This window comes from Podarcis tiliguerta (assembly GCF_965153285.1).
Source record: "Podarcis tiliguerta genome assembly, chromosome: 14".
Lineage (NCBI taxonomy): Eukaryota > Metazoa > Chordata > Lepidosauria > Squamata > Lacertidae > Podarcis > Podarcis tiliguerta.
In genome coordinates, this window is record NC_139547.1 from 35,317,119 (window position 1) to 35,342,803 (window position 25,685).

At 47.8% G+C, this 25,685-nt stretch overlaps 1 protein-coding gene across 5 annotated transcripts in view; it reads right to left on the bottom strand.

Annotated features, from left to right (window-relative positions):
* Window positions 1-219: 219 nt before the first annotated feature.
* The window catches only part of FBXL16 (F-box and leucine rich repeat protein 16), a 62,644-nt gene continuing 37,178 nt past the window's right edge, over window positions 220-25,685 (bottom strand). For 4 of the 5 annotated variants that reach the window (XM_083414208.1, XM_083414206.1, XM_083414207.1 and 1 more), the window contains 5 exons: window positions 10,873-11,594; window positions 6,778-7,286; window positions 3,057-3,141; window positions 1,572-1,635; window positions 220-487 (listed from right to left, as the gene is read on the bottom strand). In XM_083414208.1, the coding sequence (XP_083270334.1) occupies window positions 339-487; window positions 1,572-1,635; window positions 3,057-3,141; window positions 6,778-7,286; window positions 10,873-11,580 (1,515 nt within the window). In that variant the 5' untranslated portion in view covers window positions 11,581-11,594 and the 3' untranslated portion in view covers window positions 220-338. The remainder of the gene's footprint in view (window positions 488-1,571; window positions 1,636-3,056; window positions 3,142-6,777; window positions 7,287-10,872; window positions 11,595-25,685) is intronic. The other variant, XM_083414209.1, reaches the window with a different exon arrangement.

Sequence of the window (25,685 nt, forward strand, 5' to 3'; positions counted from 1 at the left end):
GGCATGGGGATTTTACAAACTTGAGGAGGGATTTCTTCCAAGTTGCCACTGCCACGGCTTCATGGGACGTGGACGCACATGCAAAGTGCGCTGGTCATTCATACGCACGATCTAACTCTTGGCTTATGATTTGCCACACGTTGCGTTGATCTCTCTCTCAGTGTACATGTGAGTGCATGTGTGGTTTATAAGTCACAGCATCTCTCCCGGAAAAGAAAATATATATATAGATATATTAAATGAATAAATAAAACCATGACTCTGATTGGTTGGTCAGTGCTGGGTTGGGATTGGAGGACCTGGCTCCAGACGATGGTCAGATTCTTCCAGGGAGCGGCTTACTCGATCACCATGCAACGGGGCAAGTGTTGGGAAAAATATTTGAAAAGCTCTGGAGTGGCCCCTGGACAATTTGTCAACTCGAGTTCTTCTAAGTCTTGAAGCTGGACGAGGCCCGAGAGCCCAGTTGTGGTCAGGAGAGGACAGCCTGGAAAGACCAAAATCAGAGAGCACCCCATGAACAAGAAACAACTCATTCAGATGACCACAACTTACAGCAAGCAAGGCTAACAATGGTCACATTCACACGTCACATTTAAAGCACTCTGATACCACTTTTAATAGCCCCCTGCAAAGTGGGATTAACTGTGAAACCACTCTGGGAAGTGTAGTTCCAGGAAGGGAACAGGGGCCTCCTAACAACGCTCAGCAGCTCCCAGAAATCTTTGGGGGAAGCCATGCCTGTTCAAAGTAGTGTCATAGTGCTTTACATGTGTGGTGTTAATGTGGCCTCAGAAGTCATCCCCATTGAATTCAGCTGAAGCTAACCTAGGGACACGCAAACTCGTTAGTTTTGGTTTCTCTAGGTTTCTCATTTCTCTAGCCTCAAGTTCAGTTCTCCACATTTCCACACTAGTTCATGATTCTTTTAAAAAAGTTAGCATGAAACTGCATCAGTATTTTAGTGCAAATTTATCCTAATATACACATTTTATGCAATTTGGCCGGTTACACATTTTTGTATGCCATTTCCTTGAACACAATGCATTTTTATAATATTATTTTCACAAATATAAGTGTTTTAGTAGACATTTTACCTCAGTTGTATGCATTTTTGTGCACATTATTGTCGTTCTCATGAGGCAATGCAGCCCTTAGGCCAGGCTTCCTCAACCTTGGCCCTCCATATGTTTTTTGGCCTACAACTCCCATGATCCCTAGCTAGCAGGACCAGTGGTCAGGGATGCTGGGAATTGTAGTCTCAAAACATCTGGAGGGCCGAGGTTGAGGAAGCCTGCCTTAGGCAGAAAAGGGTTTCCCGCCTCTGAAGTAACATGACCAAAGAAATGAGTATTATCAATTCCCTTTTGCCACTTTCAGCTCTCTGGGGAGAGGGTGAGGTAGTGTGTAATCCCTAGCCAAAGTTTCCCTTATTTTCCTTTTGCCCTGCCCCCACCCCACACAAAAGAATGTGGTGACAGTGTTTGTATGAATGAGTTTCTCAGCAAAGTGGTGGGTTCAAATGGATTCATGACATGCATCAGAAAATTTCCCCTTAGTTTGGCTCTCACCAGCAACAGACAAAAGGCGTAAACTTCTCATTCCCAGCAGATGCTTCAGGCCAAAATCTTGAACCTGAAACAGGAGAGAAGGAGGGAGGATTTGTGAGCCTGAATTGCTATTACTTGAGAAGCAAGTGGGTTAAGTCTGTTAACTATGCTCGTTTTTAAGACTTGCTAATATGGGGGTATTCTATTGGCACGGGTGCCAACTGTGAAATGACCATAGCTGTCAACTTTTCCCTTTTCTTGTGAGGAATCCTATTCGGAGTAAGGGAATTTCCCTTAAAAAAAAAGGGAAACGTTGACAGCTATGGAAATGACCTTTCTAGAGAAGTCTGGGGCAACCTTTGGCCCTTCAGATGTTGCTGAACTACAGCTCCTATCAGCCCTGGACACTGGCCATGCATGCTGGGGATTATGGGAGTTGTAGTTCGGTAACAACTGGAGAGCAGAAGGTTCCCTACACCTGGTCTAGGCAGACATAATGGTGGCCTTGAAAGGTCTGAATGGCTGTTAGGCGGAAGATGGAGCAGACCGGTTCTCTGTTACTGCAGATGACAACATTAGGAGAAACTTCCTGATGGCTAGAGATGTTCAGCAGTGGAACACTCTGCTTCAGGAAGCAGGGGGCTCTGTTTGACTTGAGATCTAGCAGCAGAGGCCTACTCAAAGATACCGCAGTTGCATCCTGTATTGTAGATCTTACACTGAGAAAGAAATGGGACCAGATGACCAACTCTATGTCTGTCCGTATTTTCATCAACAAAATATTGGAGCGGTGGAAGCCGGTCCATTTGGGAAAATAGGGCACTGTCCCACCAGCCTCAGTCTGCCCTCAGCCAGCCCCCACCTGTCTGCCTTCATACCTACAGCCCATCCAAGATGTGGCACTACCTGTCAACCTCCTCCTCCTTAAGTCTCGGTGGTTGCCCTTGTAGAACTCAACAGGGAAAAGGATGGAGACAAAACTAGAATTAGTTGGCTGTGCCTGTCATTGGCTTTGGCTAGTCCCAATGGGCACCAACCATCACCGTTGTCAGTCCTTCAAATAGAGGACTCACCTCCCCAAAGGTGAGGCTACAGGACAACCTGAAGCTCCAGAATATTGTCATTTGCCTACTGACCTGGCAGCTGCCACCACTTGCCAGCTGTTGGGGGAGAGAGCAGGAAGCAGGGATTGTGTAAAGGGAGACCCCCAGAATCTTTCCCACCTCCCCAACCTCTTTATAGCCTCTGCCAACAGATTGAAAGAACCAGGCTGCTCTTTCCCCATTACCAGAGGATTCTTGGGGACTGTCCAAGAGATTTTGCCCCTTGACGACAAGGTGGCATAACACCCTGCTTTGCAGACAGAAGCTGGCTAGAGCTGCTACTGAATTGTACTTCAAGCCTAACAAAGAAAGTCATGTCAGGGGGGAGAGCTGCCCCTCAACATTTGCCGCCAGAGGCACCTGCACCACTCTATTAGTAGGGCCAGCCCTATCTATTACCTACCTGGCAGCACCAACGGAGGTATAAGTTCCTAAGAGATGACATGGTGGACAAGTAACTGAGCCCGGTATCTGTGATCCGCACACACCTGCAAGAGAGTTGGGAAAATCGCAGCTGTGAGGAGGAAAGCATGAGCAATAGGAGCAAGGGGAAAGGGGGAACTTCTCATCTGCCCAGTCCCTTTTTATTATTGATATAAAGTAGCAGTATAATTGATGTTTTTAAATGCCTTTTTTATGCTGAGATGAGTAATGTATCGATTCCATATTTTGAGAGCTGGAATATTAGAAAATGTACCATAATACAAATAAAAAAAAAAAATTGTATATAATCTATATCTATCTTTTGAAGAGTTGTTTCTCTGTTTGCTCTGTGTCTGGACAGCTCTTAATATATCCTAACCCAATTTTGCAGGGTGGATTCTTCAATCAAGGAGCAGGTTTCATCTGTGTTTGGATAAAGTTGGAAGCCATTTGGAATCAAGATGGCGGGCCACACCTTTCAAAACTGTACTGATCTTAACAACTGATTTCAAAACTGAACTGATATTTCCCCCCCTAGAATTCCCTAGCGAAGCCAAATATGAGGCTGCCAGTGTGATATAATTCAATAGATTTTATTTATATGATGTATGATGCTGTTGATGAATATAATACCTATATGTACTAAGTACTGTATGTGCTGAAATACTGTATGCACCATATTTTTTAATATAAGTAATACTAGATACAATTTGTAAAAAGCTGGAGCAGCAGGCATGGGGGGAGGGGGGGAGAAAGCAGGGGACCTTTTGATGGTACAGTTTCTAAAACCATCAGGTTGTATCAAATGTTAGTTCTACTCAGAGTTATGTCCATTAATTGCAACAAGTGTACTCTGAGTAAAACTTAGTTGGCTACACTCCAGCCTTTCCAAATGTGTTGCCATGAAAACCTGGGCAATGTGCATTTTAAAACAAATTGACCCCACATTTTTAATGAAACACCAATAAACTAAACAGCAGCAGTTGTCAGAGGACCAAACTAGACTAGGCATTAAATGCATGTATGCATTGCTATGCATTTTGTACTGGAAGGAAGGAACCTGGGAGATGGGGCAGGGGGGTGTTTCTTGGTGACATCAGAGTGGACAGCCAATCAGTGCTGTGAAGCTTTCAGAACTGTGTCGGCCAATCCTCTTCATAAGAGCTCCATTCTGGAGAGGCACAAGTGCATTTTGAGCTGACTACTTAGAAGACATCTCCACATCCAGAACAGCTTCCAGATGAGGACTTAAATTTGGAGACAGGTCTTGGAGAAATTGCACATGGGTTATTGGCAAAAGGCTTTTTTAAAATCAGATTTTCTTCTACAAAGGTAAATCCAGATTAATTTGGTGGCAAGGGCATACAAAAGTTGGTATTTTGATGCCAACGACGCCATGTGGACACTGGCATGATTAAGGAGCACCCATCACCCCAAAACAGGTCTCTTCCAAGTGTACTTTTTATTGTGCATTCATGATGATTTGTGCTCATGATGTTGTGGGATGTTTGTGGGATGGTCACACGTGACCCTACATTCATGACTGGTTGCACCCGTAGAACCTTTGGGTCAGCCATACTGCTTCATTTCCAGGTAGCCCATCTCCTGCAACTTCCTTGTTGGCTTTGCTCTGCTTCCATAGTCAGAGGCATTGTGCTCCTGAATACCAGTTTTTGGAAGCCCCCAAAGAGGAGGATGCTCTTGTCCTGCTCAAAAGTTCCCACAGGCATCTGTTAGGCCACTGGGGGAACAGGATGTTGGACTTGGACCACTGGTCTCATCTAGCATTTATTCTTATGTTCATAGGAGCATTGGCCTCTGCCTTACTCAAGTCAGACAATTGGTCCATCTAGCTCAGTGTTGTCTATACTACCTAGCAGAGACTCTCCAGGATCCAAGACAGGGTTGTTTCCTATCTGGAGATGCCACAATGTTCTGGAATGGGTGGGGAGGTGTTGCCTCACTTTTGTTGCACTTCTGTACAGGAATAATTTGGTAGCATTGGAAAAGCACCACAGAACAGCTAAGCAAGCAGAATAAACTTACCACAAATGCCCTATGATTGTGTCAAGCACATGTTGCGGAATACACACACTATAGTCTGGACAGACCCACAGATTCTCTGCATGTGCTAGGATAACTCACAAGGGGGCAGCATTGAATTAGAGAAGCTTCACTGACTGTGCAGTCCCTAGGCTGAGGGGAGGGCCTTTCCGGATGCCCAGAGATCAGAAGCTACAAGCACAACTGGTACCTGAAGTTATGGTGGGGAGGCAGCTGAGATAATTAGTGCCTTGGCATAACTGGAGCCAGACACTGATGGAGAGAGCCAGCTTACCGTAGTGGTTAGGATGCCAGGCCAGGACACAGAAGCAGAGGGTTCAAATTAGCCCTGAAGCGCATTGGTGGGCTTTGGGCCAGTCAGCATCTCTCAGCCTCACCTTCCTCACAGGGTGGTTGTGAGAATAAAACGAGAAGTATATAATCCACCATGAGCTTATGGTGGAAAGGTGGGCTAGAAACATAATCTCATATAAAGACGTTGCACCAGCAGGGTCATCTACAGCAGCAAGTGGAAATGAGCCACAGGTGTTTGGAGATCAAGGCTAGAACATTGTTCCTTGAGGCACTGCAGTTCCCTGGAAACCCCTTGGTCTCATGGTGACCAAGCTGCATTGCAGGCAGATAGACAGCTGCCTCATTGTATCGATCAGGCCACTGGTCCACCTAGCTCAGTACTTGTCTACAATGACTGGCAGTGGCTCTCTAGGGTTTCAGGCAAGAGGACATTCCCAGCCCTACCTGGAGATGTTGGGAATTGAATCTGAGACCTTGTGCATGCTAAGCAGGTGCTCTACCCCTGAGCTATGGGCCACCCCTGGTCCCCACCTTGCCTGCTCTGACTCTGCCCTATCAGCAAGTGTCTCTGCTGCAATCAGCTTCCCCTGAGCCTTGAGTTACGAGGGGAGAAACTGCTGCACAGACGTCTCTCCTTGTTTTGCCCCTCTGGAAAGAGGCCCAGCCCATTTTAAACCGTACCATTAGACCGTACCCTTTCAGTGGTTCTCAACCTGTGGGTCTCTAGATGTTGTTGGACTACAACAGCCATCATCCCTGAGTTCTGGCCTTGCTAGCTAGGGATGATGGGAGTTGTAGTCCAACAACATCTGGGGACCCACAGGTTGAGAACTGCTGCAGATTGTTGTGTGTCTGTGCTAGAACCAAGCCCTAGGGTTGTAGGAAGCCATTTAGCTCAGTATTGTCTACACCAAGGGTTGTCAACCTGGAACCTACCGCCCACTAGTGGGAGTTTCAGGATTCTAGGTGGGTGGTAGAAGCTGAATCCTCCTTCTATCGAACACTGGTGGGTGGTAAGGAAACTTTACCATCAAGAAAGATGCATTAGTGGGCGGTAGGTATAAAAAGGTTGACTACCCCCGGTCTACACTAACCAGCAGCAGATCTCCAGGCTTTTCAGACAGGGGAAACATTCCTACCTGGAGGTGATGAGTATCAAACCTAAGACCTTCTGCATGCCAAGCAGGTGCACTGCCACTGATATATGTGGCCTGGTTTCTGAGCTCAGCCAAGGCCTGGCAAGATATTTCTCCACCGCTGCATAGCCATTTCTCGGCAGATCACGCTTCAATCCTCCATCCCATCCTCTGTGAAACTTCAAGAGGGCTCAGTTCTCTACCTACCTATCCAGGACCAGCTCCTCCAGCTTGTGCAGGTCACAGGCAATGTACTCCAAGGCCATGTCTGTGATCCGAGGACACCATGACAGGTCCAAGCTTCGGAGTTTGCGGAGGTTCTCTGCCACCAGCTCCACGCCATCGTCCGTCACCTTAGAGCAGCCAGAGAGGCTGAGGACACTCAGGTTAGGGAGGCTGTGCACCATGTTGACCACCCCGTGGTTTGTGATCTCCCAGCAGGAGTTCAGGCGGAGGGTGTGGGTTGTGTAACCCTGCTTGGCAGTGAAGTAGGCTAGGGCCGTGTCCGTCACATGATAGGCTTGGAGATTCAGCTCGGTCAAGTTGGGCAGCAGCTGGGAGATGGCGGCAATGGCGTCGTCGGCCACATTGATGCAGTCGCTGACGCTCAGGGAAGTGATGCGGGCATTCAGGCTCGACCAGAGGCCAGCTTCGGTGAAATCATTACAGCCGGACAGTTCCAGCCGCAACACCCCTTGCATCTGTTCCAGCATGACCTGAGAAAGGGAAAACACAGATTTCATTTTGAGGGAGGGGATCGTAGAGTGGCAAAGCTGGAAAGGACACCAGACATCGTCTAAGCCAGGGATCAGTGGCATCAGACTTGTGGATGGGGAGAGATGTAGTAGTCTGAGGTCACCTAGGGTTAGGTAAAGGTAAAGGTACCCCTGACCATTTGGTCCAGTCGTGACCGACTCTGGGGTTGCGGCGCTCATCTCGCTTTATTGGCCGAGGGAGCCGGCGTTCAGCTTCCGGATCATGTGGCCAGCATGACTAAGCCGCTTCTGGCGAACCAGAGCAGCGCACGGAACCGCCGTCTAACTTCCCGCAGGAGCGGTACCTATTTATCTACTTGCACTTTGACGTGCTTTCGAACTACTAGGTTGGCAGGAGCAGGGACCGAGCAACGGGAGCTCACCCCGTCGCAGGGATTCGAACTGCCGACCTTCTGATTGGCAAGTCCTAGGCTCTGTGGTTTAACCCGCAGCGCCACCTGCGTCCCCACCTAGGGTTAAAGACCTGTTAATATTTCTCCAGCAGGGTCTCTGTCTCCAGCATCCTAGAGCCATCCAATCAATAGGAAGGGGAGCTTTTTAGCCAGTGAGAAGAGGGCTTTCTGAAACTTTGTGCTGATTGGAGCCAATCAGAGTGGGAGAAGGTGAGTGGCCCTAAGTAATGGCTGAGTGGGGACTGGGACCTTTGTCTCCCAGGTCTGGCACTCAACTACTATGCCACACTGGCTAAGCAACATTGGGAGGGCCAAAGGTTCCCCACCCTCCTGCTCTTTTGAACCAAGTGGGCTTTCTCTCAAGCAGACACTTGTAGGTGCGTACTGTAAATTGCCTACAAGGTATGTGTACTTGGAAGTAAGTCCCACTGAGTTCAAAAGTGCTTCCTCTGATTCAACTGTACAATAGCATTGCAACTTTCACCCACCTCATGCACTCAAAGAGGGAGAAAAAAGAAGAGAATCACACTCTACGGATGCTCAAGAAACTGAATTTCCTTGAATTCCATTGGGATTAGACTTGATCTGTGCATTCCGACCTTATCAATGGATTGGAATGAAATTATTCTACAGATTTTGCACTTCTCTGAATTTTGCAAGACACTCCTCAGATCCCAACAGTTATTTAAATTGCCAACAAGCCAACAATTACCGTAATTAATTTGCATATTTTTGGGTAAGATAGGTTTAGAAATGCATACACCTAGAGGCAGCTTTTTGGGAGGTGGTGCTCCTAGGAATTAATTTAATAACAAAACAAAATTTGATACCAATCCCTCCATTAGAATTACTGGGGATATGAGATGGGCCAAATGAAGATGATTTGGATAAAGAATTGATTCTGTATCTTTCTCTTAAGAATTGATTCTGTATGTATTGTTAGCTGCTAGGATGGTTATCGCAAGACAATGGAAATATTTAGAGGAGTTCAGTAAGTGTAGTCAAATCTGGTCCATAGCTGTTGCTGAAAAACTAATTCAAAAATTAAGGTATACTAGAGGACAATCAGAAAAAGATTCAGTTTCAACTAAGTGGCAGAAATATATATGATGATAACAATGTTCAAATGCCTCCTGTGAATTATGCTACTGTCTGGAACTCTTAGTAACATTTCAGCTTTCCTGATATTTATGAATAAAGTAAACATTTTTAAAAAGTTTTTTTAAAGTTACTCCCCACCACCGGGAATGTGAATTAAGCTAACTGAATTTATACTTTGTGTGTGCATGTGTTTAATTTTCATTTTCATTCAATTGCATTGTTTTTCTGCATTTATTTATGCTTGTCTGTTATTGAAGTATATGTAATTGTTTAAATAAGCAAAACCGTGCTAAAAGGAAGGAAGGAAGGAAGGAAGGAAGGAAGGAAGGAAGGAAGGCATATTGTGGGATAAAATATATTTTTAAGCATGCATTTCATGGGAAGATATGCATTTAGATAGGATTTTCTCTGCATGATTTTTTTTTTTTAAAATTAGTAATCAAAGCTAAATGGGGCAGAAGGGCTTACAGAGGTGCACTACCATAAACAGACTGCTGATCCATCTATCTACCCTAACCTCTCACCCCATCAGCCTGCTCAGTTCTTTCTGTGGATCAGGGCTCTCTTTTGCCCAGACTGCTCAGCTCCTGTAGGCCACCTCTGCTCTGCTTGTCTTTAGACCCTTCCCTTTATTAAAATAACAGCAACCATCATCATATGGTGTTCTGGGATTGATTTTGCACTGGATCTGTGTTTCCATCATTTGCATATGTTGGGTGGTTTTTGTGATGTTCATATTGTGCGTACAATATGGTTGTGGCTGAGTCACATTGGAATAACGGTTTGTCCTTAAAGACGGGGTGTAAACAAGCAAACAAATAAGGTCACATCTGTACTATGCATTATAAAGGAGCATTAGACGTCCCCATGGAAGATGTATTGATTAATATAGCATTCTGGGAATTGTAGCTTTGCATGGGGAATCAGTGTCTCCGAACAGCTCCCGGTACCCTGAACAAACTACAGCTCCCGGGATTCTTTGGGGGAAGCCATGACAGTTTAAAGTGGTATGGTGCTGCTTAAAATGCATAATGCAGATGGGGCTTAAATCAAGTGATAGTGAACAGACAGCCGATGCTCAAACATGTTGTAGACCAGCAACATATGGAATGCCGCACTTTTCCAGCTCTGCAACAGAGGAAAGCAGACCCTCAAGTGTCCCTTTTTTCCAGGGACACTCCCAGATTTATAGAAGCTGTCCCAGTTTCTCATTTGATCCCGGAATGTCCCGCTTTTCCTTAGGACGTCCCTATTTTCATCGGAGGAACGTTGAGGGTATGGGAAAGGCTCTCTCAGCATGAAGGCAGGGGACCAGGGGCATGGGACATACTGCACTGCGAGGGCCACATTCTCTTCTGGGCAACGTTCTGTGGGCCACATGCTGAGTGTTGGGGTCAGGAAGAGAGGCAAAGCTGGATAGAGAAAGGTAAAGGTAAAGGGACCCCTGACCATTAGGTCCAGTCGTGGCCGACTCTGGGGTTGCGGCGCTCATCTCGCTTTATTAGTTATTCTGACTAAGCCGCATGACTAAGCCGCCCCTGGCAAACCAGAGCAGCACACGGAAATGCCGTTTACCTTCCTGCCAGAGTGGTACCTATTTATCTACTTGCACTTTGACGTGCTTTTGAACTGCTAGGTTGGCAGGAGCTGGGACCGAGCAACGGGAGCTCACCCCATCGTGGGGATTCGAACCGCTGACCTTCCGATCGGCAAGTCCTAGGCTCTGTGGTTTAACCTACAGTGCCACCCATGTCCCTGGATAGAGAAACACATGTAAAAATTACTTTCTAAGTAACACCCACACACCCTTCTCTATCCTCTATCCAGGCAAGCAAAAGGCATTACCGGAGTTCAGGGACACATTCCAGCCAGGCAGAAACACCCAGAGGATAAAGTCTGACTGTTAAGGGGTGTGGCCTGGGGAGAGGGGGTGTGGCTGGGGGAATGAGGGTGTGGCTAGAAGGGGGTGTGGCTAGAAGAGGACTGCCTGTGGCTCCTGGGCCTGAGTTTCCCCCTCTGTGCAGGAGACCTACCTCAAGGCCTGCGTCTGTGATGGTCGATCTCTTAAGGCTCATGGATTTCACCCCTTTCTTGGACAGAGGATAGTTATCGATGAACTCACAAATGTCCAGGTCAGAGACGCCAACCAGGCAAAACCCCTCAAAACCCCTGATAGCAAAACCCTGGAGGTTGACAAACTCCTTGTCTCCACTGGGCAGGACGTTGTAAAGCTCTTTGGTGTGTAGCACCGGCGTCAGGCCCACCCAGAACTTGGGCTGGTACAAGACCCTCCTCCATGCCTTGCAGACCTGGGCCAGGACACACTTCTCGCAGGCGGAAAAGTACGTAAACAAGCGGTTGAGGATCTTCTCGTCCACAGCCAGCTGCCGTTCACTGGGGGAACCGGAGAGGCCTTCAAGGGAAGTGACCTCCCCGTTTGTCGGGGAAGCCTCGCTGGAGTTCAGTCCCACCATGGCAACTCCAGAAGGAGATGGCACCCCGGCCAGAGCCGCCAAGGACAAGGGCGGCGCCAGGCCGGGGATGGGCAGGTCGCTGTGATTTGCTAAGGCTGGACCGATGAGAGCAGGCACAGATGAAGGCTGGCACAAGCGGTTTTTCATCGCTGGGGTCCCTTTGGTGATGCTGGCAGAGCCGAGTCCATTGGCCTGGGCGGGAATCTTCACAAGTCCGTTCCGGGGTAAACATGGAGGTTTCGTATCACCGTTACTCTGGTTCGACATCTTCCAAGGTCACTCTGGAAAAACAACAAGGAAGGCTGTTACGGAATTGGACCCATGGCGCACCAGCTTTTCATTGAATCATCATGCAGGAGAAATTGCCCCCCTTTTAGTTGGTAATGGGCAGAAGTGTAGTGGCCAATGATCACAGTAGGTTGAAGACCCATCACAATTTATGCAGTAGGGTACCAGCAGCGTCCCTGTTTGCAGCATCCTAGGGCCACCCAATCAGCACAGAAGGGGAGCTTTTTAGCCAATGAGAAGAAATCTTCTCACGCTTTGTGCTGATTGGAGTCAGTCAGAGTGAAAGGAGGTGAGTCAGCCACTGAGGATTGACTCCTAGGGTCACTCTGTAGATGGTGCATAGGAAGAACACCATAGGAAGAGTTGCTCCAAAGCTAAGCATTTAGGAACACAGAAAATGGAAGGGGAGCTTTAGTTTAAAAGAGGATGGTGTTCAAGTTCTGCTACATATAATGGAACTTCAAGGAAAACACAACTTAAGTCACTTCAAAAGAAGATATTGGAATATTCCAAACCATTTGCCCATGTATGTCTACAGAAAATAGTAAATCTGGCTGAAAGGCAACACATGGAGATCAGCACTAACTGTTGCAATGCATCCCTAATTAATATTGTATAATAGCAGTATTGTGCAATCTTAGAAGGTTGCATAATCTTAGAAGCGGGTATGACTTTGAGGGGGCATGGCTGTGACTGGCAATGGGTATTGCTTTGCTTACTTCATCAGCATGAATGAATTTCTCCCATCTTTGCATACAGTTTTGACGAATTGTACATCTTTTTGCAAAGCAACTTTTCCTAATATTATGCATTTAGGAATGTTATTTTCATGAATATATTAATTTTTATGTGCACTTTCTCCTATAATATATGCATTTTTGTAAACTTTGATTGCTTGGAAAACTGCACTAAAAAATTCAGGTATGTGCGAATTTTGAAGAAGAAGAAGAGTTTGGATTTCATATCCCGCTTTATCACTACCCTAAGGAGTCTCAAAGCGGCTAACATTCTCCTTTCCCTTCCTCCCCCACAACAAACACTCTGCGAGGTGAGTGAGGCTGAAAGACTTCAGAGAAGTATGACTAGCCCAAGGTCACCCAGCAGCTGCATGTGGAGGAGCGGGGAAGCGAACCCAGTTCACCAGATTACGAGTCCACTGCTCTTAACCACTACACCACATGTTGGTTCTCACAGTGATACGGAAATTGCAAGTTTGATACATTCCCCTTTCAGTACAATACCTTTCAGTGAATTTCTTCCCCATCCCTATCCATGGGGAATGTTTTACACGAAGCAGCATTCCATCAACCAAGCTCCCTCTGACAGCCCAGAGATCCCTCCCCCTCAGCGAGTGCGAGTCCTGAGTCTGCCGCTCTCTCCAGTAAACTAAGCAGAAGGTTGGAAATTGAGCCAATTTTCCTTTAGTGAAATCTTGGTTGCTGAGTTCGTCTTGCTCTGCTATTGTCATGCGAATGAAACTTTCCGGCCGTAACCACAGCAACCAAAGGTGGCAGCTTTGATAGCAACTTAATCCTGGGGCTTGCAAGAGTGGGCGGTGGTGGTGCAAGGGAAGCCCACATGTTTAATATTGGTCTTCTAGGAGAGAACAGATTAGGAAGCATAGGAAGTTGCCTTACACAGATCAGACCACTGGTCTATCTAAGCTCAGTATTGTCTTGACTGGCAGCAACTCTCCAGGTTTCCCTACCCAGAAATGCCACAGACTGAATCTGGGTGGAGGATGGAGTCAAAACTAGACTGAGTTGGCTCTGCCTGACATGGGCTCTGGCTCCCCCTACTGTTGGGCTCCCTGCCTTCCACCCTACCAGTTACAAGGGGCATCAGCTGCCACTGGATTGAAAGTGCCTTGTTTCCAGAGAGTCTTCATCCTTTTTCTTTCCAGTTACCTCTGGCCATAAGCATCGTCACCATTTTTTTTTTTTTAAGAAACCCTCATGATTTATCTACTGCCTTTATTTATATGCTGGACCCAATATTACTAGAACAGGAGGATACAAATATTTTACATATTTTTAAATCCCACACTTTTAAGGTCACACTTCATTTTGCATATGTGTTATCCATTGAACCTAAATTCAGAATTCGCACACGGTTGGGTAGCTTTTCTGGTTTGTATACAGGGGGCCGTTTTACCCAGCTGCCTGGCAGGACTCCTAACGCAGGCCTGCAGCAGGGATTTCCCTGAGCCAAGAGATGGGCGGATGGGAAGACAGGTCTGGAGATTGGCTTGTGCTTAGCAGGTCACAGCACAGATAATTCACAGGGACTGACTCCAATACAGTGTGCAACACAGTGCACTGCTGGACCAGACCATTTGCAGACCATAGTTGTGATGCTCTGGCTGCTAGAGGGTGCCATCTTGGTTACAGAGCCTGATCACTTAAAGAGCTGAACAAGATGATGTGGTAAAATATATTTCCAGCCCTGTCCCTCAGTCCAGAGAATAGTGTGGCCCCAGAGAGTCCAGGCACTGGCCAGCTCTGAACTAAAGTGCGCACTTGCATCTTGAGGTATACACAATCAATAAAGCCTTAGCTAATGTAAGCCATTATCAGTATCTTATGCGCCTCAGTATTGCATTCAACAGAATTTCATGTTTAATAAGAATGGGGAGGGGGGGGGAGATGAAAAAAACATAGCACAAGCAATAGATCAAACATGCAGCAAGTAAGAAATCAGAATTTGTAGACTCCAAATGGTTATTTCCAGTACACAAAACTGATTGACAAACAGCCGGCTGTTGTCAGGAGTTAGAATGTGTGTGGGACCAAGACAAACTGTTGCTTGGATTTTCTTATTTCCCTCTGCCCTTTTGCTTCCTCCTCCTCTTATTCTTATTAAACTTTTGCACCTCCCCTGTTCTCCATTAGTGCACCCATATGCAGAGAGGTGTGTGTGTTTGTGTGTTAGGGAATTTTGTTCTTTTTTTAAAAAAACCATGTGCTTCTGTAAATCTTGGGGGTCCCTTCGAGCATGCAGACACCTCCCTTCGCTGCATCTATCAGGCCAATTGCCATCCATAGTGATCCTCAGGTCCTATCCAAGTTGGCCGCTAGAGGGAGAAATCTGGCTGCCATCATCCCACACGTTAACACTCCTTTGCTGGAAAAGAGCAACACAGTGGAGGCTGGTCCTTTGGAGCAAATGGGGCACCAACCTCAGTCTGCTCTCAGCCAGGTCCCCTCTTACAACCAGCCCCAGGGTGTGGCACGAGCCATCAGCTCCTTCCTCCTTCGTTTCAGTTTTGCTGTTGCAGAACTTGGCAGGGAGGAGGATGGAGTCAAAACTAGAACCAGTTGACTCTGCCTGCCATTGGCTCTGACTCCATCTGCAGTTGGACTCCCTGCCTTCTGCCCCACCAGCCCCAATGGGCACCAGCCACCTCTGCAGCCATGACAACTGCCCACTGCACATAAAGCAATTGCTGCTGTTTTTCTTCATGGAAAGGATGGGAGGCAGGGAGAGAATTGCAATTTTAGACAGAGGAGGCAGGGACACTTCTTTCCGTCTTGTGTTGCCAGCTGACCTGAAAAAAATCACTTTGGCCTGCTCTTGTGCATTGAACAGCATATTAAGGTGCAGAAATTGGCAAGGGAATCTTTTGATGACAAAAGCAACCCGTTATTACCTCCTAACACAGGTGAGGGGAACATTTTGCAGCCCGAGGACCACATTCCCTTCTGGGAAACTTTCCAGGGGCCACACAGCAGTGGGGGGCAGGGCCAAGGGGGCAGAGTGAAGTTAACTTTTGTACTGTAATCTAGTTTCTATGCACATTCACACACCCCATCTCTATCGATAAATTCAGGCAAGCAAAAGGCATGATCAGAGATCAAGGGCACTTTCCAGCCAAGCAAAAGCACCCAAGGAAGGAATGGAATTGGTCTGCTGAGTGGGTGTGGTCTAGGAGAGACCCAAGGGCCAGACAGAGAGGCCTGGAGGGCCGCATCTGACCCTTGGGCCCAAGATACACCACCCATGCCCTAACACCTGCGCACCAACCTGCTACTAAGGCACAGCTGCGGCAGCTGGTTGAAAAGTTGGCAACGGCACTGCCTTCCCCTCGCCCTCGCGGGATGTATTTCTAAAGTGCTTTTTCAGTCTATAAATAAGCCCATGAATTATTAAGGGTGCCTTCCACTGGCCAGGCCTTGGACTGGGAAGGCCCCAAAACGGCAGCAGCCCCACAGCCTGTCACATCCCATTTGCCTTGGGAGGTGCACCCTCCCCCCAAAAAAAACCTTGAAAGGGAGAGGGAGGGAGGAAGCAAAGAGTCTGCATCCCAGGAGACTCGCCAGCACAGACATGTTTGAAGCAAGGCTAGGATCTGCTGTCTGCCGGCCTGGACGCTGCTTGCAATCACGTGCCAATGCAGATGACTGCCTGTTTCTATGCTGAGCCAGCTGGCTTGGAGAAACCCCACAAAGACACAGAGAGAGAAAGAGAGAGAGATGCTCAACAGTCATGCTTTCCTCTCCACTGACAGACAACGGGCCTTCCTTCAGTTCAGGCAGCTGGCTGGGAGAGGAATGGAATACAGATACTGGGTGGTTCCCCCCCCCTTCTTCTGAAAAGCCATTGGTAGCCTCTCCATTTGCACCACCCCACATTCTGCCCCACAAGAACTCCGTGGCCAAAAGAACTAGATTCTGCACCCTGTTTAACTGGCACAGAGTAGTAAGGCGTGCCCTCTCTTAGGAGACAGGATTGATTTTGCAGTGTTTACTATTTTAACCAGGAGTTCTGGCATGGAGAGGGAACCTTTTTTCAGTCAGAGGGCCGCATTTCCTTCAGAGCAACTTTCCAGGGGCCACATGCTGGCATTTTGGCATGGGCAAAAATTGTGGGAGCAGCAATGATGGTAAAATGTACCATCCGGACAGCGCCGGCCCCCGGCCTCTTGAGTGAGATGAGCGCACAACCCTAGAGTCTGTCAAGACTGGCCCGTATGGGCAGGGGTACCTTTACCTTTACCTTATGATGCTGTTTTGGATGCTTTAGTTGAGATTCCTCCATTGCAGGGAGTTGGACTAGCTGGCCCTTGGGGTCCCATCCAACTCTACAATTCTATGATAGCCACCTTGCCATGGTCAAACATAGTAAAGGTAAAGGTACCCCTGCCCGTACGGGCCAGTCTTGCCAGACTCTAGGGTTGTGCGCTCATCTCACTCTATAGGCCAGGAGCCAGCGCTGTCCGCAGACACTTCTGGGTCATGTGGCCAGCGTGACAAGCTGCATCTGGCGAGCCAGCGCAGCACACGGAACGCCGTTTACCTTCCCACTGGCAAGCGGTCCCTATTTATCTACTTGCACCCGGGGGTGCTTTCGAACTGCTAGGTTGGCAGGCGTTGGGACCGAACGACGGGAGCTCACCCCGCCGTGGGGATTCGAACCGCCGACCATGCGATCGGCAAGTCCTAGGCGCTGAGGTTTTACCCACAGCGCCACCCGCGTCCCATGGTCAAATATATGACGGCGCAAATGTCTTTCCTACTGTTCTAGAGCAGGGATTGTAGGCATGGCACTCATTAGATGTTGCCGGACTACAGCTTTCATCATCCCTTACCATTGTTGCAGTTCTGCAACATCTAGAGAGGCTATTGCTGCTCTGGAGGTGAAGCCTCAAACTTAGCAGTTCAAATCACAATAAAAATGATAGGGTGAGCTTCCTGGCTGTGGAAGCTGTTTGATAGTAGAATAAGGTAAAGGTAAAGGTAAAGGTACCCCTGCCCATACGGGCCAGTCTTGACAGACTCTAGGGTTGTGCGCCCATCTCACTCAAAGAGGCCGGGGGCCAGCGCTGTCCGAAGACACTTCCGGGTCATGTGGCCAGCATGACATCGCTGCTCTGGCGAGCCAGAGCCGCACATGGAAACACCGTTTACCTTCCTGCTAGTAAGCGGTCCCTATTTATCTACTTGCACCCGAAAGTGCTTTCGAACTGCTAGGTTGGCAGGCGCTGGGACCGAACAACGGGAGCACACCCCGCTGCGGGGATTTGAACCCACAGCGCCACCCGCGTCCCGATAGTAGAATAGACTGCCTTAAAAAGTCGGGGACTTCTTCATTAGGGTCATTACTCAGTGGTAGAGCACCTGCTCTAAATGCATAAGGTCCCATGTCCACTCCCTGGCATCTCCAGGTAGGGTTGGGAGAGACTCATTATCTGAAACCCTGGAGAGCTGCTGCCAGTCAGTGAAGACAATACTGAGTTAGATAGACCAGTTGTTTGACTCAGTCTAAGGCAGCTCCCTGTGTTCCCAGTGAAATGACTTGGTAGAAGCTTGCATCCATCCCAGGCTCACTTAAGTTGAAAACTGGATCATAGCATGTCGAGTGTATGCTTGCTGTGCAAATGAGCCCAGACTCTATTCCCATCATAACCAGTTCAAAAGCCTCTCAGGTAGCAAGTGATAGGGGGAAAGACCTTTGGATCGAGATCCTGAAGAGTCACTGTCCTCTATTTCCATTTAAATCAGAGTCACTCTTTCTATATGTGCACCTAGGTACAGGCAACAGCATGGGCACAGTTCCTGCAAAAAATGTGTCCTCTTTTTTCTCTTGTGTGCATTTTGTGCATCTGTTTCTGACAATGTGAAACTGGCAAACTCCATGTGTGCACATGTGTGCATGCTCCCCTAAGGGGATTATTTATTTTAGGCACATGGCAGGGGGTGCAAGGGAAGGGAAGACCGCTGTTGGAATTATCCCGACCTCAAGCAGATGGAACGTGGCGATAACTCCCAAGCCAGGTGGCGGAAGGGAAGGATGGTTTGTAAATAAATATGAATGAGTCAGATTATGTCTGGCTGGGTGGCAAGCTCAATGGGAAGCTTCCCAATGAGGAGACTGCCCACAAACCCTCTGGGTTCTTCCGGCTTCCCAGTAGCCTCTTCTTCCCATCCCACACCCATTTCTGACTGAAGAGGGAAGGAATCAGAGAGATGGCCAAGCAAAATCTGTGTTTTTGTTGTTGTTTTCCTGCTTGATGTGGAGGTAGAGACTGGTGAAGGTTGCCACTTTCCATTAGCTGGCTCCTGTGCCTTTTCAACAGCCGCACAGAAGGTTGTCGGCAAACAACCTGTTTGTTCAGCATCCACCCTGATTTGGCTGCACAAAGCTCACAAGGTGGTGAGACAGTGACTGGCCTTTATTGAGGACCCACTCTATGAAGGGCTGTTATATCAGACCCTCCAAGTGTCAATATTTTCCAGGGACGTCCCTGATTTAGAGAAGCCGTCCCGGTTTCTGATTTGATCCTGGAATGTCCCACTTTTCCTTAGGATGCCCCTATTTTCATTGGAGAAATGTTGGAGGATATGCAGTTATCTGACACCCCCCCAAGCTGTCTGAAGGCAATCCTATATACATGTTTTACATGTTTAATGTTTTATTTTTATTTTTTTATGTATGTTGGAAGCTGCCCAGAGTGGCTGGGGCAACCCAGTAAGATGTGTGGGGTATAAATAGTAAAATTATCATTATGGAATGGGACGTCCCTATTTTCATCAGAGAAATGCTGGAGGGTATGTGTTATATGGCAATGAGTCTCCACCCCGATTTGCTTGCAGGGTGTTTACAAGGGATGCCAAACTACCCAGGGTCTCCAGATTCACCTGCTGCTCCCCCAGGTGAATAAGCTGGTTTCATTACACACTCACACATCCCTTTTTCTCTCTGTCCTCCATCCAGGCAATTAAGAGGCACAATCAGAGTTCAAGGACACATTCCAGACTCAAGGAAGGCCTGAAAGAGAGCCAGTGAGGGGTGTGGCCTCCAAAGAAGGGGTGTGGCCTAGGGAGAGTCTCAAAGGCCAGAAAGAGAGGCCTGGAGAGTCACATTTAGTCACTGGGCTTGAGATTCCCCATCTTTAGCCTATCTAGTTCTGGGTGGTGATTTGAGATGGGGGAGAAATTTAAATCAGTCTGCATTTACAGGTAAGCCTACCTAAATCACATTTTCTGAGATAACTACATAAACTGAAACGCACTTATCCTTTGAAATTTGCACTTCTGTCAATTTTGCAATGTCATTACTCTACTCAAGTAAAGTGTGCATAAAAATGCATATAATAATGAAAACAACACACATAAATGCATGATATTAGGCAAAATTGCCTAGAAAAATGTGTCTATTTGAATAAATTCACACTAAAATGCTGATGAATTTTTATGAGGGCAATTTAGAAAAAAAATCACATGATGTGGAAATGTGGAGAGCTAAATTTAAGACTGGAAAAATGAGAAACGGAGAGAAACAAACAAGGACCAGAGCAGCGCACGGAAACGCTGTTTACCTTCCCGCCGGAGCGGTACCTATTTATCTACTTGCACTTTCATGTGCTTTCAAACTGCTAGGTTGGCAGGAGCAGGGACCGAGCTCAACCCGTTGAAGGGATTTGAACCGCTGACCTTCTGATCGGCAAGCCCTAGGCTCTGTGGTGTGTGCGTGTGTGTATCCCCCCACATTTGTGGGGGGAGCTGCACAAACTAGCCCTCCCTGCACTGGCAGAGGAAGAGGAGTGGGGGGGGGAGCGCACTGCCCCTGGCAGCGCAATCCCCAGGGTGCCATCGTGGCTGGCCCCCCACGCTGGGTGTCCTGCCCCACAGGCGGTGTGCCACGCCCCCAGAACACGTGCCACACCCCTACAGGCGGCGTGCCCTGCTCCTGGGATGCACGCCAGCCCCGCCGCCCGCTCTCTGCCGCCCCCCGGTGCCAGAGCATGAAGCTCCGCCACTGCCTCCCTGGTGTCCTAGTTTACGACATGCATCTCCCCCCAAAAAAACTATTCCATGGAGAAAGTATTCACAAAAATGACACTCACACCCTCGGTTGCATCCTAAAGTGGTGCAGTCCATAATTCCACCCCCCTGCAGCCTGCCTAGTGTGCAAATAGGTTCTCATCTCCAGCCGCCTCCATCTTTAGTGTGGGCGTGAGGCCTGAAGCAACTCTAGGACTCATCACACTGCAAAGGGGAGGGGGGACCACTGAGGCTGTCTAGGCCCATTTTGATCTTGGAGGCTGTGGGCTCTGTAGAATCCAACCGGTGCCTACAGTGCCATCAGGCTTATTAGCACAGATCCTCACACTCCCAAGTGGAAAAAGCTTTAGGCTCTCACTTCAAAGGAAAGGTTCCAATTATGGGCTCACATCCTCCCACACCTCTCTGCTGCAGCACTGGCAGCAAGCACATCGTGCGAGCCCAGCATGGGAGCCGAAGATTGGGAGACAGCACTATTACCCACAGTCTTGGGTAGAGGCACAGTTCTCCTGCAATTGCTGTGAACAAGCAAAGGGTGGATGGGGCAACCCTTTGCATAACACCACAGAAGAGGCAAGGCATCGCGAAGCGAAGAAAGGAAGGCTCAGATTTGCAGGAAATCTGTGCCTGCTCCTTTATATGCATGGATGCAAATTTAGAAACAACTGCTATACTTGAAACAGAACTACACAGTGCATTTCCCCATGGTGAGGAAGATTGTGGTCCGTTGCCTTGTGTGCATGCTCTGCCTGCTGTCCGTGGTGCTGAAACAGTTGACCAGCAACTGTAACCTCCATCCAGCTCTCCCTTCTTACAGTTCTTTATTTTTAAATCAGACTTGAACTGGGCAGCTTTTGAACTAGAGGTATGTTCTCTGTAATGCAGAACACAATTCCTGGCATCTCCAGACAGGGCTGGGAGAAGCCCCTGCCTGAAACCATGGAGAGTCACTGCCAGTCAGTGTAGAGAATGCTGATGTAGATGGAGCAATGGTCAGACTCAGTATAAGGCAGCTTCCTTTGTTGCCTTTTGTGATAATCTTCTAAGATGTTGCTTATGAAATGCTAAAGGGATGGGCATGGCTTAGCTACAATTGGAGAATGTCAGGATGTGGGGCTTGCAAGATTGCCTTACCCCATGCATAGGCAACCTAAGGCCCAGGGGCTGGATGCGGCCCAATCGCCTTCTAAATCTGGCCCATGGACGGTCCGGGAATCAGCATGTTTTTACATGAGTAGAATGTGCGCTTTTATTTAAAATGCATCTCTGGGTGTGGAGCATAGGAATTCATTCATATTTTTTTAAAAAATATAGACCAGCCCCCCCCCCACAAGGTCTGAGGGACAGTGGACCAGCCCCCTGCTGAAAAAGTTTGCTGACCACTGGCTTACCCCACATGCGCCCACTCAACTGCTTCCATCTGCAGAACTGGTGCTGTTACAGATGCCACATAATACTCATTCTGTATTTGTAAGAAATGAAGTTTTTAATGTGGCAACACCTGCATTTTGGAACTCCTTGCCTACTGACATCAGGCAGGTGCCTTTGTTGTACTTGTTTCAGCACCTGCTCAAAACAGTTTTGTTTAGGCAAGCCTATCCCAACATATATAATATCAACATGTGCTTTAATGTGGTTTTCAGCCTCCCGCACTTCTCTGCATCCAGCCAGTCCCTGGCAATTCATCAAGCTGGAGGGCTTCATATTGAGGGGAGGACTGTAGCTTAGTGGTGGAACATTTGCTTGACATGAAGAAGGTTCCAGGTTCAGTCTCTGACATCTCCAGAGAGGGCTGAGTGATACGCCTGCCTTAAACCCTGGACAGCTGCTGCCAGTCAGTGTAGAGAGTACTGAGCCAGGCCATTCCTGGAAGCTTATACTGAATCAGACCATTTGTCCATCTAGCTCAGCCCATGCTGACTGGCAGCAGCTCTCTGAGGTCTCAGTTAGGGAAACTGAACCTGGAGTCTCCTGGACACAAGACATGCACTCTTCCATGGAGCTACAGGACGGAGCAGACTTCTAGATGATCACATGTGATAGTTACATGGATAGAAAACAGATTTACCCATTCATCTACCTCTAAGTCCAAGACTGCTTGCACTTCTGTTCTGGGCACCTGATCCACCTTTGATTTTCATTTTCCACCCTAACAGGGGAAGATCAAAATGCAACCACAGGACAGTCTAGAACTGCCAACAGTAGTTTTACCTCCTGCAAAGTCACAGTATTCAAGGGGTTGGTTTGATCCATCTGCCTCCTTTTCAGGTACGCTAAATTTACTTGGAATCAGATGAAGTAGGAGGAGAAAGGGAAGGGGGAGGATGTAAATGCAAAAAAGAGAAAGAGAGAGGGAGAAGTCAGCTGAGCGCCTAGCAGCAATTAGAAGAAATGAGCGGCACAACATGCAAGGACGTCTAAATTAGAGGGATGCGACACAAATCAAAACAGATAATTATGGCACAGTCAGCACAAAAGGCAGATGACATGGCGTGGAGAGCCTGCAATTTGTGGTGGCTGCGGATGTCTGGCAGGGAAGGAAGTGGGACATGCTCAGCAGAGGACGGCTAGGCTAGGAGTCAGGCATTTGGTCCTCCAAGAGGATGCTTGTGGCAGATCTGCACAGGTTTAACAGTCAGCTGCCTTCCACAGGTAACCCTGGGAAATGTAGTTCTGTGAAGGGGTGAGCGAGAGTCTCTGAGAATTCTCAGCACCCTTGCGAAATTACACTTCCCATGACTCTCAATGGGAAGCCACAACAGCTACACTGGCGGAAAACCCAATATAAGTATGTAGTGCAGATTAGGCCTGAAGGACTAGGCAATGGCGGCTGATCCATTAGGGCAAATGGAGCATTGCCCCAGCAACCTCAGACAGCCCCCTAGACAGCCCCCACCTGCCTGCCTTCCTATTTACAACTCATTGAACATGTGACCCTAGCTGTCAACGACCTCCTCCTTAGTTTCTTGTAGAATTCACCAGGGAGGAGGAAAATGGAGACAAAACTAGGATTAGTTGACTCTGCCTGTCATTGGCTCTGGTGCCACCTACTGTTGGGCTCCCTGCCTTCTGCCTTACCAGTCCCAATGCACACTGGTTACCACTGGGGATTGTTCTCGCTTAAACCCAGAATAGCCAACTCTTTTTGCACCCAGTTGCAGCCAATCTGCAATGGCTCATGCATGGTGCAGAATCAACGTGTGAGATATTGCACTGCCAGCTTCAAACTACACTACTTATTTAAAAAGTTCTCGCGAGCAAATATCCAGAAACTTAGAATGACCCACCTTTCCCTCCCCCACCTTGAAGCAGCACAAATAGATTGGTATGTCTCCCACAGTTAATTGGCTGGAGAGGAAGAGACTAAGAACCCTTCATGGTGCATGTGAAGTTTCGGAAAGACAAACCTGGACACAAACTGCTGGAGATCATTAGACCCAGCTGGGAAGCACAGCTACAGTGATGTTTGGCAGTAAATAACATTTCCGGAAGATGAGGGAAACATCCAATTACTACATTTCCTAGAAGCCAGAACTTAAAAGTCTCCCCGGATAAGTGCAGAGAAACCTGTTTAGTATGTTCCTTCTGCAGTAACAGAACAGACAGCAGAGAATCTTCCCTCCTGCAGTGACTGTGTAGACCCAGGGTAGAACCCCCATGCAACCGAGCTCAGAATGGACACGGGAGGTTTCTCATGCAATGGAGCAGGAAGATGGAGATTAAAGGTGATGCTGATGGACAGGCGCTGCCTATGGAGGAATCAATTAGGAGCTCAGGAAAACATTCCCCATGGGGATGCTTCCCTTCTAAGAGCCTGGCTATGTGTTAACATTCATCACGTCCAAAGGAGCCACATCTGTGCCAGGACCTGACAGTTGAGAACGGATTGAAGAAACCCAGAAGGCAGACAAAGGCAGCTGGAGGGGATCAAAGGGCCGAGCCCACAAGGAACCAGGAGACCCCGACCACCTTTCTGCCATTCATCTCTGCTTATCTTCACTCTCTTGGAGCAGCTGATTGTCCCCTGCTCCTCCCCTCCCAATCCCTAGAGAAATTAGCTGCTAAAAGAGCAAAAAAGCATAAGGGTGGGGGAGCAAATTGAAGAAGCGGATGGAGCAACATGGTCAAGGGCTTGTTTTTTCCTGTGTGCTTGATCACTTCCAGCTTTCTCTGCTTTTCTGCAAGGAAACTTCAGAATTCTCAGCCATCGGGGTGGGGGTGGGGAAGCACTCCACACAGTGGCAGCCGTGTCTTTTGAGAGGCAGTGTGGTGTAGTGGTTAGGGTGTTGGACTAAGACCAGGGAGACCACAGTCCAAATCCTCACTTGACTACGAAGCTCACTGGCAGCAAGACGCTGCCTCTTGGTCTAACCTACCTCACAGGGTTATTGCAGGGATTAAAGGAGGAAAGGGGGAACCATATACGCCGCCTTGAGCTGCTTGGAGAAAAAGGTGGGATAAAAATGTAGTTGTTGTTCCTGTGTTTGCGGGCATTTATAAAATAGGCAAGGTAGCAGCAGCAATTTTATTTGCCAAGCTATAAGCCATAACAAAGATAGAAGATGTTCAAAGTTGAGCTACAGAATTGGCTCTTAATGATCAGCCAGCACAAATTGGGAGACAGGCTAGGAGATTGAATTTTCCTTGTCCTACATCAAAAAAGGACACAAAGTCACTTGGTGTAACAAAATGATTCCTGTGGGTAAACCCACCAATCAAAATGGCCTGTAGTGGGATCTAGGATCCGGAATGTGTTTCCCTGCCTCTTCCCTACCACTACTGGTGCACCTGATGCGCAGAATTGACAGAGCCTTCTTGGTTGTGGTACCATCAGTATGGAATATCCTTTCAAAGGAAGGAGGTCTATCCAGCTCCATCTTTGCTACCCTTTCAATTTGATTTATTAGGTTTATATATAAAGTACCCCCAAAAAAGTCTCAAAGCAATTGACAGTATATCTATATCTATATCTATCTATATCTATATCTCTCTCTCTCTCTATATATATATGATGATGATGATAAAACTTCATACAAAACGTATTCAGACAATACATGTTATCAGTACAATAGCAATGGGAAAAAAAACACACTGTGAAGGTTGGATTGAGGAGCTGTAGCAACAATATCATTAAAGCTCCCCACATGCCCAAGAGAATAAAAAGGGTTTTACCTGACGCTGAAATGATAGTAAAGTTGGCGCCAGGCATGCCTCCCTAGGGCACTCATTCCAGAGACAGGGTGGTTGGGAGGGGAGCTATTACAGGGAAGGTCCATTTGATGGGCTGAGAAAAACCTTTTT